Below are 15,828 nucleotides of genomic sequence, written 5' to 3' on the forward strand. Positions count from 1 at the left end.
TGTGTGTCTGCATAGCATGTTGAGGATGTGTTTTGAGAGTGGGCCATAGCCTTGGCTCCCTGAGCGGCGCTGTCTTCACGCCCCATACAAATCTACAACGCCATGATGATGGCATTCTGTTACACTGCCACCAATGGGGAAGATAATTAACTGCAGTGACTGAAATAGGAGAGGGGAGATGGAGAAGGCGAGAGAGAGACTGAGAGGGGGTTTGTGTGTGTGGTGCCAGGGTAAGGCTGGAGGGCTGACAGGTGGCACGGTTTTTCCCTAGAGGATAAACCAGTGGAGAAAAATTCAACCTCCTTCCTCTATCTCATTTTCCCTCTTCCCCTATCCGATCTCCCTCCTCATGTACCCCTTCTTTTTATTGACAATGTTTCCTTCCCTCCTTTCTCCTTCAGGCCCTGTTCCATACTATCACCAACTCCTCTTTTCAAATCATCCCCTTTCACACACTTAAAAAAAAATCCTCCTCTCTTCTCTTCTCTCCTTCCCCTGTTTCCTCAGTAGCTCACTCAGAGTGTGTGTGGAGTGTGATGGGGTGAAACAGCCCATGTTTGGTTTGGCTCCACGGGGAAGTGAATGGTCTCCTCATGGCCTGACTGTGTAATTATTTGGGAACTATACAGAAAGACTCATACGAAGACCAAATTACAGCAGAGGAACTTGTTGACGCAATGAAAGCCTTTAAGTCCCAGGAAAACTCCAGGGCTGGGTGGCATACCAAACCTTTTTTGATGTACTCAGAGGCATTTTTTAAAACCACTCCTCTAAAAATGGTAGATTATCCAATACTGAACAAGGTCTGATTTCATTATTACTGAAAACTGGAAACAAAAATCTGGGAAACCAGGCCTTGTATTCATAGCTGACTTGAAAAGGTTTAATGTACGACTGGAATTTATATATAAATGCCTGGAATATTTCAATTTTGGAGAATCACTTATACAATGGGTTAAAGTTATGTATAGTAACCCTAGGTATAAACTGGTAAATAATGACTACTTCTCAGAGAGTAATAAACTGCCAAGAGGCATAAAACAAGGTTGTCCACTATCAGCATATCTATTTATTATGGCCATTGAAATATTCGCTATTAAAATCAGATCCAACAATAGTATCAAGGGCATAGAAATCCTGGGCTTAAAAACATGTCGTTATTCATCTTTTCATTTAAATCCACAATTAGAATCCCTCCACAGCCTCATGGATGGTCAAGATCCTTTCTCGATTACAACCAAATTATGGTACTATATTACGTATTGGATCACAGAAATATACAACTTTTACATTACCGTGGAGTTGACCAATAAAATGGTCTAACGGTGAAGTGAACATACTTATATCTACTTATATTCTGGAAGAAAGAAATTATCTCATTCCAACACATTTCAATAGAAGGTTAGCAAACAAAGATAAGATATTGCCACCATGGAAAGGAAAATACCTGTCTATTTGTGGAGAAATCACCCTGATCAACATTATGGCCTTGCCTACACCTGGCAAGCCAGACACAATTTAATGGGCCTATTTATATAATGAATAGGGCAGAAATTGTTTAAATGTTAGTGTTAGATCTCTCACTAAAGGCTTTAGTAAGATGTTCAAGAATGGCCTTTTACCCTTTTATTCAGATTACAAGCGCACATTCAGGTATTTTAAAATGAAATAATCTCTCAAATATTGCTATTTTTAAAGCAAGCCATATAAAGTTGGTTGCAAATTCAAGTTAATCCCCTGGAAAAGACAACAAATATTACAACAAATATTATGGTTAAACTAATATTGATTTTTTTGAAAAAGGTATAATATTTGTAAATGATATCCTAAATAGGGCTGTTGAAGTTGTCACACACGTAGCTAACAAAAATATATGGAAATGTCTGCTCTACTCAAAATTACAACTAATTGCAGCATTACTGCAAAAATGGCGAGGTAAGTGGAAGGGGGAGAAAGTAAGGAACTTGTTTGTCGGGCATGCATTAAAGGAAATTATGATAAATCAAAAGTACCAGTTTAATTTAAGGGCCGGAAAATTGAAAGCTGTGCCATAAAGATTGCACAATTCTTGTGGAAGAGGTTTTTAATTGTTCCGATTCCATGGCACATGGTTTTTGAACTGATACACAAAACAGCGGCAGATTAAAAACTTTGAAATTATTTTCCAAAATTCTTGCAACCAGTATAATGTTATATATATGGGGGATACAACCATCCCAGCTCTGCAGATTTAGCTGCAAACTGTCCACACTTATTCATTCAAGGATTTTTCTTTATTTTGACACATGTAATTTTTTTTTTTTACATAAATCAAAATGTTTATTTCATATTTGAGATTCTTCAAAGTAGCCACCCTTTGCCTTGATGACAGCTTTGCACACTCTTGGCTTTCTCTCAACCAGCTTCACAGGGTAGTCACCTGGAATGCAATTCAATTAATAGGTGTCCCTTACATTGATGGAAGCCACAATCTATCTGCAATATTAAAACGGATCTACCCCCTAAAAAATAAAACAATTATTATCTGGGAGTTGGAGAGAGGAGAGGCTGCTGCCTATAGTGGATCTGGCCCGGCTCACTCACTCACTTACTAAAATGCCCACCGGACAACCATCCAATCTCCCACCCACCCTATTGTGAGAGGATTATGCTTAAATGATGCAGGGTTAAAGTGTGTGGTTGTGTTTTTGTCCGTGTGCCTTGAGCATGTTCATTCCTCAACAAACGACTGAAACACTGGAAACCAGGGAAGCTCGACTGCATGTAGAAATGGAGCACACTGCATACATGTCCACTTTAGCCAGTTCTAGTGTCACTGACGTTAATGTGCTGCTAACAGTTTAACTTCCTCCACTGCTCGACCACCCCATACTGGGCTACAAACCAGTGATCTTCTCAAATCAAATTGTATTTGTCACATACACATGGTTAGCAGATGTTAATGCGAGTAGCGAAATGCTTGTGCTTCTAGTTCCGACCATGCAGTAATATCTAAGTAATCTAACCTAACAATTTCACAACTACCTTATAAACACACACAAGTGTAAAGGAATTAATAAGAATATGTACATAGAAATATATGAATGAGCGATGCCTGAACGGCATAGGCAAGATGCAGTAAATGGTATAGAGTACAGAATATACATATGAGTAATGTAGGTTATGTAAACATTATATAAAGTGGCATTGCTTAAAGTGGCTCGTGATACATTTATTACATACATTTTTCCATTATTAAAGTGGCTGGAGTTGAGTCAGTATGTGGGCTGCAGCCACTCAATGTTAGTAATGGCTGTTTAACAGTCTGATGGCCTTGAGATAGAAGCTGTTTTTCTGTCTCTCGGTCCCAGCTTTGATGCACTTGTACTGACCTCACCTTCTGGATGATAGCGGGGTGAACAGGCAGTGGCTCGGGTGGTTGTTTGTTGTCCTTGATCTTTTTGGTCTACCTGTGACATCGGGTGGTGTAGGTGTCCTGGAGGGCAGGTAGTTTGGCCCCGGTGATGCGTTGTGCAGACCTCACTACCCTCTGGAGAGTCTTACGGTTGTGGGCGGAGCAGTTGCGGTACCAGGCGGTGATACAGCCCAACAGGATGCTCTCGATTGTGCATCTGTAAAAGTGTTTTTGGTGACAAGCCAAATTTCATCAGCCTCCTGAGGTTGAAGAGGTGCTACTGTGCCTTCTCCACTCTCTGTGTGGGTGGACCATTTCAGTTTGTCTGTGATGTGTATGCTGAGGAACTTAAAACTTTCCACCTTCTCCACTACTGTCCTGTCGATGTGGATAGGGGGCTGCTCACTCTGCTGTTTCCTGAAGTCCATTATCATCTCCTTTGTTTTGTTGACATTCAGTGTCAACAAACGCCGAGGGCCCTCCCCTCCTCCCTGTAGGACGTCTCGCTGTCGTTGGAAATCAAGCCTACCACCGTAGTGTCGTCTGCAAACTTGATGATTGAGTTGGAAGCAGGCATGGCCACGCAGTCATGGGTGAACAGGGATTACAGGAGAGGGCTGAGAACGCACCCTTGTGGGGCACCAGTGTTTAGGATCAGGAGGTTGGAGATGTTGTTACCTACCCTCACCACATTTACATTAAATTACATTTAAGTCATTTAGCAGACGCTCTTATCCAGAGCGACTTACAAATTGGTGCATTCACCTTATGACATCCAGTGGAACAGCCACTTTACAATAGTGCATCTAAATATTTTAAGGGGGGGGGTGAGAAGGATTACTTTATCCTATCCTAGGTATTCCTTAAAGAGGTAGGGTTTCAGGTGTCTCCGGAAGGTGGTGATTGACTCCGCTGTCCTGGCGTCGTGAGGGAGTTTGTTCCACCATTGGGGAGCCAGAGCAGCGAACAGTTTTGACTGGGCTGAGCGGGAACTGTACTTCCTCAGTGGTAGGGAGGCGAGCATGCCAGAGGTGGATGAACGCAGTGCCCTTATTTGGGTGTAGGGCCTGATCAGAGCCTGGAGGTACTGAGGTGCCGTTCCCCTCACAGCTCCGTAGGCAAGCACCATGGTCTTGTAGCGGATGCGAGCTTCAACTGGAAGCCAGTGGAGAGAGCGGAGGAGCGGGGTGACGTGAGAGAACTTGGGAAGGTTGAACACTAGACGGGCTGCGGCGTTCTGGATGAGTTGTAGGGGTTTAATGGCACAGGCAGGGAGCCCAGCCAACAGCGAGTTGCAGTAATCCAGACGGGAGATGACAAGTGCCTGGATTAGGACCTGCGCCGCTTCCTGTGTGAGGCAGGGTCGTACTCTGCGGATGTTGTAGAGCATGAACCTACAGGAACGGGCCACCGCCTTGATGTTAGTTGAGAACGACAGGGTGTTGTCCAGGATCACGCCAAGGTTCTTAGCGCTCTGGGAGGAGGACACAATGGAATTGTCAACCGTGATGGCGAGATAATGGAACGGGCAGTCCTTCCCCGGGAGGAAGAGCAGCTCCGTCTTGCCGAAGTTCAGCTTGAGGTGGTGATCCGTCATCCACACTGATATGTCTGCCAGACATGCAGAGATGCGATTCGCCACCTGGTCATCAGAAGGGGGAAAGGAGAAGATTAATTGTGTGTTGTCTGCATAGCAATGATAGGAGAGACCATGTGAGGTTATGACAGAGCCAAGTGACTTTGTGTATAGCGAGAATAGGAGAGGGCCTAGAACAGAGCCCTGGGGGACACCAGTGGTGAGAGCGCGTGGTGAGGAGACAGATTCTCGCCACGCCACCTGGTAGGAGCGACCTGTCAGGTAGGACGCAATCCAAGCGTGGGCCGCGCCGGAGATGCCCAATTCGGAGAGGGTGGAGAGGAGGATCTGATGGTTCACAGTATCGAAGGCAGCCGATAGGTCTAGAAGGATGAGAGCAGAGGAGAGAGAGTTAGCTTTAGCGGTGCGGAGCGCCTCCGTGATACAGAGAAGAGCAGTCTCAGCTGAATGACTACTCTTGAAACCTGACTGATTTGGATCAAGAAGGTCATTCTGAGAGAGATAGCGGGAGAGCTGACCAAGGACGGCACGTTCAAGAGTTTTGGAGAGAAAAGAAAGAAGGGATACTGGTCTGTAGTTGTTGACATTGGAGGGATCGAGTGTAGGTTTTTTCAGAAGGGGTGCAACTCTCGCTCTCTTGAAGACGGAAGGGACGTAACCAGCGGTCAGGGATAAGTTGATGAGCGAGGTGAGGTAAGGGAGAAGGTCTCCGGAAATGGTCTGGAGAAGAGAGGAGGGGATAGGGTCGAGCGGGCAGGTTGTTGGGCGGCCGGCCGTCACAAGACGCGAGATTTCATCTGGAGAGAGAGGGGAGAAAGAGGTCAGAGCACAGGGTAGGGCAGTGTGAGCAGAACCAGCGGTGTCGTTTGACTTAGCAAACGAGGATCGGATGTCGTCGACCTTCTTTTCAAAATGGTTGACGAAGTCATCTGCAGAGAGGGAGGAGGGGGGGGGGGGGAGGAGGATTCAGGAGGGAGGAGAAGGTGGCAAAGAGCTTCCTAGGGTTAGAGGCAGATGCTTGGAATTTAGAGTGGTAGAAAGTGGCTTTAGCAGCAGAGACAGAGGAGGAAAATGTAGAGGGAGTGAAAGGATGCCAGGTCTGCAGGGAGGAGAGTTTTCCTCCATTTCCGCTCGGCTGCCCGGAGCCCTGTTCTGTGAGCTCGCAATGAGTCGTCGAGCCACGGAGCGGGAGGGGAGGACCGAGCCGGCCTGGAAGATAGGGGACATAGAGAGTCAAAGGATGCAGAAAGGGAGGAGAGGAGGGTTGAGGAGGCAGAATCAGGAGATAGGTTGGAGAAGGTTTGAGCAGAGGGAAGAGATGATAGGATGGAAGAGGAGAGAGTAGCGGGGGAGAGAGAGCGAAGGTTGGGACGGCGCGATACCATCCGAGTAGGGGCAGTGTGGGAAGTGTTGGATGAGAGCGAGAGGGAAAAGGATACAAGGTAGTGGTCGGAGATTTGGAGGGGAGTTGCAATGAGGTTAGTGGAAGAACAGCATCTAGTAAAGATGAGGTCGAGCGTATTGCCTGCCTTGTGAGTAGGGGGGGGAAGGTGAGAGGGTGAGGTCAAAAGAGGAGAGGAGTGGAAAGAAGGAGGCAGAGAGGAATGAGTCAAAGGTAGACGTGGGGAAAAAGTCGCCCAGAACTGTGAGAGGTGAGCCGTCCTCAGGAAAGGAGCTTATCAAGGCATCAAGCTCATTGATGAACTCTCCGAGGGGACCTGGAGGGCGATAAATGATAAGGATGTTAAGCTTGAAAGGGCTGGTAACTGTGACAGCATGAAATTCAAAGGAGGCGATAGACAGATGGGTAAGGGGAGAAAGAGAGAATGACCACTTGGGAGAGATGAGGATCCCGGTGCCACCACCCCGCTGACCAGAAGCTCTCGGGGTGTGCGAGAACACGTGGGCGGACGAAGAGAGAGCAGTAGGAGTAGCAGTGTTATCTGTGGTGATCCATGTTTCTGTCAGTGCCAAGAAGTCGAGGGACTGGAGGGAGGCATAGGCTGAGATGAACTCTGCCTTGTTGGCCGCAGATCGGCAGTTCCAGAGGCTACCGGAGACTTGGAACTCCACGTGGGTCATGCGCGCTGGGACCACCAGATTAGGGTGGCCGCGGCCACGCGGTGTGGAGCGTTTGTATGGTCTGTGCAGAGAGGAGAGAACAGGGATAGACAGACACATAGTTGACAGGCTACAGAAGAGGCTACGCTAATGCAAGGAGATTGGAATGACAAGTGGACTACACGTCTCGAATGTTCAGAAAGTTAAGCTTACGTAGCAAGAATCTTATTGACTAAAATGATTCAAATGATATAGTACTGCTGAAGTAGGCTAGCTGGCAGTGGCTGCGTTGACTTTGTAGGCTAGCTGGCAGTGGCTGCGTTGTTGACACTACACTAATCAAGTCGTTCCGTTGAGTGTAATAGTTTCTACAGTGCTGCTATTCGGGGGCTAGCTGGCTAGCTAGCAGTGTTGATTATGTTACTTCGCGTAAAAGAACGACAATAGCTGGCTAGCTAACCTAGAAAATCGCTCTAGACTACACAATTATCTTTGATACACAGACGGCTATGTAGCTAGCTATGTAGCTAGCTACGATCAAACAAATCAAACCGTTGTGCTGTAATGAAATGAAATGAAAAATGTGATACTACCTGTGGAGCGAAGCGGAATGCGACCGGGTTGTTGAGTGCGGAAGTTCTATTCAGTAGACGTTGGCTAGCTGTTGGCTAGCTAGCAGTGTCTCCTACGTTAAGGACGACAAATAGCTGGCTAGCTAACCTCAGTAAATTAAGATAATCACTCTAAGACTACACGCTCTAAACTACACAATTATCTTGGATACGAAGACAGCAAAGACAACTATGTAGCTAGCTAACACTACACTAATCAAGTCATTCAGTTGAGTTCAGTTGACCACCTGGGGGCGGCCCGTCAGGAAGTCGAGACCCAGGGTCTCGAGCTTAATGACAAGTTTGGAGGGTGCTATGGTGTTAAATGCTGAGCTGTAGTCTATGAACAGCATTCTTACATGGGTATTCCTCTTGTCCAGATGGGTTAGGGCAGTATCATTGTGATTGTGTCGTCTGGACCCATTGGGGTGGTAAGCAAATTGGAGTGGGTCTAGGGTGTCAGGTAGGGTGGAGGTGATATGGTCCTTGACTAGTCTCTCAAAATACTTCATGATGACGGGAGTGCTGCAGGGCGGTGCGGGGCGATAGTCATTTAGCTCAGTTACCTTCACTTTCTTGGGAACAGGAACAATGGTGGCCCTCTTGAAGCATGTGGGAACAGCAGACTGGGATAAGGATTGATTGTATAACCAGCCAGCTGGTCTGCACATGCTCTGAGGATGCGGCCGGGAATGCCGTCTGGGCCTGCAGCCTTGCGAGGGTTAACACGTTTAAATCTTTTACTCAAGTTGGCTGCAGTGAAGGAGAGCCCGCAGGTTTTGGTAGCGGGCCGTGTCAGTTGCACTGTGTTTTCCTCAAAACGAGCAAAGGAATTGTTTAGTTTGTCTGGGAGCAAGACCTGGTCCGCGACACGGCTGGTTTTTCTTTTGTAGTCTGTGATTCACTGTAGACCCTGCCACCTACCTCTCGTGTCTGAGCCGTTGAATTGCAACTCTACTTTGTCTCTATACTGACGCTTAGCTTGTTTGATTGCCTTGGAGGGAATAGCTACACTGTTTGTATTCGGTCATGTTTCTGGTCACCTTGCCCTGAATGAATGCTGGCACCAATCCACGGTTTCTGGTTGGAGAATGTTTTAATAGACGCTGTGGGTACAACATCACCGATGCACTTGCTAATGAACTCACTCCCCGAATCAGCGTGTTCATCAATGTTGTTGTTTCGACGCTATGCGGAACATATCCCAGTCTACGTGATAGAAGCAATCTTGACGCGTGGAATCCGATTGGTTGGACCAGCGTTGCACAGACCTGAGCACGGGTGCTTCCTGTTTTAGTATGTCTATAGGCTGGCAGCAATAAAATTAAGTCGTGGTCAGCTTTTCCGAAAGATGGGGGGGAAGGCTTTATATGCGCCGCGGAAGTTAGAATAACAATGATCCAGGGTTTTGCCAGCCCGGGTCGCGCAATCGATATGCTGGTAAAATTTAGGGAGCCTTATTTTCAGATTAGCCTTGTTCAAATCCCCAGCTACAATAAATGCAGTCTCAGGATATGTGGTTCCCAGTTTACATAGTCAAATTAAGTTCTTTCAGGGCCGTCGGTGTCTGCTTGGGGGGGGAATATACACAACTGTGATTATAAACAAAGAGAATTCTCTTGGCAGAAAATGCGGTTGGCATTTTATTGTAAGGAATTCTATGTCAGGTGAACAAAAGGACTTGAGTTCCTGTTTGTTGTTGTGATCACACCGCGTCTCGTTAATCATAAGCCCCCCCCCTCGCCCTTCTTACCAGAGAGATACTTGATTCTGGCGCCTCGATGCGTGAAGAAACCAGGTGGCTGTACCGACTCCGATAGCGTCCCTCGAGTGAGCCATGTTTCCGTGAAACAGAATGTTAGTCTCTGTCTCTCTAGAAGGCAACCCTTGCTTTGATTTTGTCTACCTTGTTGTCAAGAGACTGGGCATTGGCGATTAGTATGCTCGGGAGCGGTGCACAGTGTGCACGCCTACGGGGCCTGACAAGAAAGACCTCTCAGTCTACCCCTTCTGCGGCGCCGTTGTTTTGGGTTGCCGGCTGGTATCCGATCCTTTGTCCTGGGTGGTGGACCAAACATTGGATCCACTTCGGGAAAGTTCTATTCCTGGTCGTAATGTTGGTGAGTTGCCATTGCTCTTATAGTTCCTCCGACTATGTAATAAAACCTAAGATTTCCTGGGGAAACCATGTAAGAAATAGAAAGTTTCCTAGGAACGCGAAGCGAGGCGGCCATCTCTGTCGGCGCCAGACCATACGCCTTAACAGCGTTTCAACGGGTTGAGCTACCCAAAAGGAACTTCTTGGATGGCTCCATCTGACATTGCAAGCTAGCTTTGGAGTTTTTTTGTTTAAAATTTCTTATCGTTGTTGCAATGTCGAGAGGGAACCGGCAAGTGATAATTTCGTATACCATGTGTATCCTGTGCATATGACTATTAAAACTGGAAACTTGAGTGAGCTTATTGTATGTTCTTAACTCCGTTACAATAGGATGGCTGATGCTAGCAGATGGAAAGGCTGATGCTAATTGATGACTAGTAGATGATTGCCAATGGTAGATGATTGCCAATGGTAGCTGATGCTAGCTGATGGCTAGTGCTACAGTGGTTGATATCTAATGCTAGCTGGCATCCATATAGCCACATCTGACTGGCTAAAGGAGAAGTCATATAATGAAGTGAGCCTCTGTTCCCAGACGGTGCTGATGTGGAGTGGTCCCCTGACGGTTAAGGGGGTTACAGAGGGGTACAGGGGGTTGCAGGAAGAGCCTGTGTGTTTTTGGCAGGGGTAAAGGGCTAAAGGGAGCTCATTTCACGCCCCTTTATTTGCACAGGTCCCAGGAGAGCGACATTATCAACTCCACCAGCTGGTTCACACACGGCATGGAATCACATTACACTTAACGGCCCTTCAGATGCAACAATGTGCTTGAGAGAGAATGCTGAACGTGTGTGTGTTTTTGTATTTGCCATCTATTTTCATGCCCTGTTGGTACAAAACTGAGTCTGTTTTGATAACGATGATGGCGTTCATGACACTGCCGCTAACAATGACGACGTTGACTATGATGACCTTGACTCATGGCCATGATGTTGATGATTACAACGATGACAATGAAATGGAGGACGATGATGAGTAGTCAACCATTATTACAATGACGTGTTCTCCCTCCCCCCTGCAGGTGCACCGTCGGTCAGCTGAGAGACTGCGTAACCTGTGCTGCGCCAACAGAGGCACCTTCATCAAGGTGGGTCAACACCTGGGAGCCCTTGACTACCTCCTACCTGAGGAGTACACCTCCACCCTCAAAGTCCTGCACAGCAGAGCACCACAGAGTTCTATGGAGGAGATTCAGCAGGTCATCAGAGAAGAACTGGGGAAGGAGGTAGGCCTGGGTGGGGGGGGGGGGTAGATCCTGGAGTAGATGTGTTTGTATGTTTATTGATTGTGAATATGGGGACAGTGGAGTTTTTCAGCTTTTTTGAGCATTTAATCCCACTGTGAACTAAACAAGTGGGAAGATTGTCTGGTGAAAAGCTTGGTAAATCAGGCCCTTGGTTCTGAAAGCACATTGGTTCTAAATAAGGACTGTTGGTTCCAGAAGTGTTTTGGTTATACTGTAGATGGGTCTTGTGTCTGTTTTGTTATGACAGTCTTTTAGACTGTGTCTGAGACGAGGTAATTGTTCTGTTATTTGGGCACGACTTTCCTTGGTCCCTCTGTCACTTTCTGATCTTAGTGTGTGTGCGCATGTTAGATGGTCCTGTCATGGTTAGTTGGGTTCACTGCAGCAGCCAAATTATCCCTCAGTCTCTCCTCTCTTTTCTACTCCTCCATCTCTGTCTCCTCTCTCTGTTTATGACAGAGTTGTTCAGTTGAAAAGCCAAAGCTGTTTCCCACGTCCCCCGGCTCTATTTAGATCAGGAATTATTGATAGTACAGAGAGGTGTAGCTTGGAGGAAGACAGACAGGTTGTTTCTCTCTTACAGCAAAACACTGATCCTGGACCTGATCTTATTCTTATTTTCAATGACGGCCTAGGAACAGTGAGTTAACTGCCTTGTTTAGGGGCAGAACGACATATTTGTACCTTGTCAGCTCAGGGATTCGATCTTGCAACCTTTTGGTTACTAGTCCAACGCTCTAACATTGATCCTGTGATGAAATCATCCAGCCAGAGGCACTGTACTAAACACTTAAGCAGACTTCTGCTTAACATTAAAGGTACCAGGCTTAACTTCATTTGTCCTGAGATTTTCATTAAACACATATTAGCTACAGTATGTGAGTCAGAGGAGGAATTTAAGTTTATCATGTCTGACAGATTTCTGCTTCCTTAATCCTGAGGTGCTGACCTGTTGCACCCTCGACAACCACTGTGATTATTATTATCTATGAACATTTGAACATCTTGGCCATGTTCTGTTATAATCTCCACCCGGAACAGCAAGAAGAGGACTGGCCACCCCTCATTGCCTGGTTCCTCTCTAAGTTTCTTCCTAGGTTTTGGCCTTTCTAGGGAGTTTTTCCTAGCCACCGTGCTTCTAAACCTGCATTGCTTGCTTTTGGGGGTTTTAGGCTGGGTTTCTGTATAGCACTTTGACGTCAGCTGATGTAAGAAGGGCTTTATAAATACATTTGATTGATTGATTTAACTTTGTTCAGTTGTCAATAAATGCCAGACATGTTCATTGTGAATTTAAAGTTTCAACAGCTGTCTACTTTATTATAAATGATTTTATTATTGGTAATTAGAAAACTACCTCAACATTTCTTTGTCAGTCGTCTGTTGTTCCTCATATGGTTAGAAAAGTTTCAGAACTCTTTTTACAGATTACTCTCGTGTGTGTGTGTGTGTTGCAGGTCTGCTGCGGCAGATATTACTTTTGTCTTTGTTTCCAGCCGGTTTATGAAGTCAAATCAGGGTAGGCTATTTGTGTGAGAAGGCATTCATTGGCCGGCCTATTCTAGATGTTTCCCGGTACATCATCATCATTCAGTGCCTCGGAAAGAGATTAAGGTTGTACGAGCAGCAAGGCGTGACATCCACACACATTTCCTGCTCCTGAATATGTGTAAATACCTTCTCTCTAAATACAGGGTAGGGAATTATCAATGTGTTGCCTCTGATAGTCCCGACACACGCACTGTGTGTGGTATTTGCGCCACACACAATATGAGTGTCAGGTATCACAACGACAATAAGGGACTAAAACATACCAGCGACATTTTGTAATTATACTATACCATTGATGTGCTAAGGCCTGAACTCTGTCACATGGTCGTGGACAAGGCCAAAGTTATTATGTTCAGAGGGCCTACAATGTGTTTCATGCAGGTTTACTGCTTAAGACATCACTTCCTGAGAGCAGACTTGGGGCAGAATTTTTAACTCCTTCTCTCTCAGTCTCTCTGTGTGTTTCTTTTTAATCCTATAGATTTACCAAATGCACCACCAAAATACAACATTTGACCCTCCTTTTTTGTTAAAAGCCAGAGCACGTCTCGCTCTAGCAGACTTTTAAGACCTGCACCCTTTACTGTAGCATCCTTGAAGAAGGTGTGCCTCTTGGAGAAATTATACTTTTATTATTTGGGCTGTAAAAGTCCTTGTTTTTATGAATTTTAGATTAATACGAAAGATGTGTGCTTGAATTAGGAATTGTTCAGGCTTCAAGTTGGCTCAAAATAGGCTGCTGTGGCAGGAAGGGAGCGTTCAGTGGCTGGCAGGAGTGTTTGTTTTTCGATTAGTTTGTTTAGTGTGTGTTTGTGTTTTGCCGCTGCTCCCTCATGCACAACCTCTTTACTGACTGAGTGAACCACATTAATCAGTGTCTCTCACATACACGCACACACACATCATGGGACTTATGGAGAAGGAGGGGTGAAGTATGATAGAGGGAGGAGCACCACGTAGTGACTTCGGAACGTATTCACACCCCTTGACTTTTTTTTTGTCAAATCTAAAATTGATTACATTTAGATTTTTTTTGTCATTGTCCTACACACAATACCTCATGTCAAAGTGGATTTTTATTTTTATTTTTACAAATTAATTAAAAGCTGTAATGTCTTAAGTAATGTCAATAAGTATTCAACCCCTTTGTTATGACATCCTAAATAAGTTCAGGAGGTCACATAATTTGCATGGACAATAACAGTATTTTTTTTAAATGACTACCTTATCTCTGTCCCCCAAACATTAACCTATTTGACAGAGTGAAAAAAAAGACGCTGGTACAGAATAAAAAAAATTCCAAACCATGCATCCTGTTTGCAACAAGGCACATTTTGGGGGGTAAATCCAATACGACACATTATGGAGTACCACTCTCCATATTTTCAAGCATAGTGGTTGCTGCATCATATTATGGGTATGTTTAATCGTTTAGGACCGGGGAGTTTTTCAGGATAAAAAATAAACTGAATGGAGCTAAGCACAGGTAGAATCCTTGAGGAAAACCTGGTTCAGTCTGCTTTCCACCAGACACTGGGAGATTAATTCACCTTTCAACAGGACAATAACCTAAAACACAAGGCCAAATCTACACTGGAGTTGCTTACCAAGAAGACAATGAATGTTCCTGAGTGGCTGAGCTACAGTTTTGACTTGCATCTAGTTGAAAATCTATGGCAAGACCTGAAAATGGTTCTCTAGCAATGATCAGCAACTAATTTGACAGAGCTTTGAAGAATTTTGAAAAGAATAATGGGTAAATGTTAGGCAATACAGGTGTGGCAAGCTCTTATGAGACCTACCTAAAAAGTCTCTCAGCTGTAATCTCTGCCAAAGGTGCTGCTACAATGTATTACTCACAGGTGTGAATAGTTATGTAAATTAGATTACTTTATTTAATTTTCAATCCATTTGAAAAAATGTCTAAACATGTTTTCACTTTGTCATTATGGGGTAATGTGGTAAGATGGGTGGGAAAACCAAATCAATTGAATCAATTTTGAATTCAGGCTGTAACACTACAAAATGTGTAATATGTGAAGGGGTATGAATACTTTCTGAAGGCACTGTATGCTGCTGCCATAGTTGTTTGATTATAGTGATTTAATATTACCATTTGTTGCTGCTATATTGTTTAATACGATTATTATGACCATTTGGTATTTATTCTGCCACTTTTACCCCGTTTACATGTACATTCCTTCCTCAATCCCTCCAGCACCCTCTACATTGGAATAATGGTACTGAACTGACCTGTATATAAGACATGGCGTTTTCGTGTTTCTTTTCTTCTTTCTCTTCTCTCGCATTTCACTTGTTTCTTTTTCTGATCTATATTACTACCTCTATTGTGCATTTTACATTCAGCATCACTGCGTCAAGGGAAATCTACTATTCTTTCTAACAACAAAGATGTCTACATATGCACTGTGTACGAAACATTAAGAAAACCTGCTCTTTCCATGACATCGACTGACCAGTTGAATGCTTGATAAGATCAACCCCTTATTTATGTCACTTGTTAAATCCACTTCAATCACACAACTCGATATTAGGAAGATGGTTTTTAATGTCTTGCACATTCAGTATATTTCAGGATGTTGTGTATCCCTGGAAATAATCAGAATTCATGTAAACATGACAGTTTTGAAAACATATTTTGGCACAACTTTCCCGGGTATGGGGTAAGTGGAGAATAGGGACAGGGTAAGTTGAGCTGGCTTTGGGACAGTGGGTGATGGTGCTGGTTGATTCATGGAATGGGGGTGTGGTATATTGTATATCGTAAATGTATGCATCCCTTCAGATTTACACTGAGTGTAGAAAACATTAGGAATACCTTCCTTATATTGAGTTGCACCCCCCTCTCCCCTCAGAACAGCCTCATTTCGTAGGGGCATGGATTCTACAAGGTGTCAAATGTTCTACAGGGATGCTGGCCCATGTTGACTCCAATGCTTTCCACGGTTGTGTCAAGTTGTCTGAATGTCCATTGGGTGATGGGCCCATTCTTGATATTCGCGGGAAACTGTTGAGTGTGAAAAACCCAGCAACGTTGCAGTTCTCGACACACTGAAACCGGTGTGCCTGGCACCTATTACCATACCGCGTTCAAATTCACTGAATAATTTTGTCTTGCCCATTCACCCTTTGAATAGCACACATCCACAACCCACGTCTCAAGGTTTAAGCATCCTTCTTTAACCC

At 44.9% G+C, this 15,828-nt stretch overlaps 1 protein-coding gene across 1 annotated transcript in view; it reads left to right on the forward strand.

The window, feature by feature from the left end:
* Positions 1-15,828, forward strand: part of adck1 (aarF domain containing kinase 1) — a 192,668-nt gene that overhangs the window by 66,476 nt on the left and 110,364 nt on the right. The window contains exon 4 of the mRNA XM_046308384.1: positions 10,846-11,049. Within this exon, the coding sequence (XP_046164340.1) occupies positions 10,846-11,049 (204 nt within the window). The remainder of the gene's footprint in view (positions 1-10,845; positions 11,050-15,828) is intronic.

The sequence above is a fragment of the Oncorhynchus gorbuscha genome, linkage group LG17, assembly GCF_021184085.1.
Source record: "Oncorhynchus gorbuscha isolate QuinsamMale2020 ecotype Even-year linkage group LG17, OgorEven_v1.0, whole genome shotgun sequence".
Classification (NCBI taxonomy): Eukaryota; Metazoa; Chordata; class Actinopteri; order Salmoniformes; family Salmonidae; genus Oncorhynchus; species Oncorhynchus gorbuscha.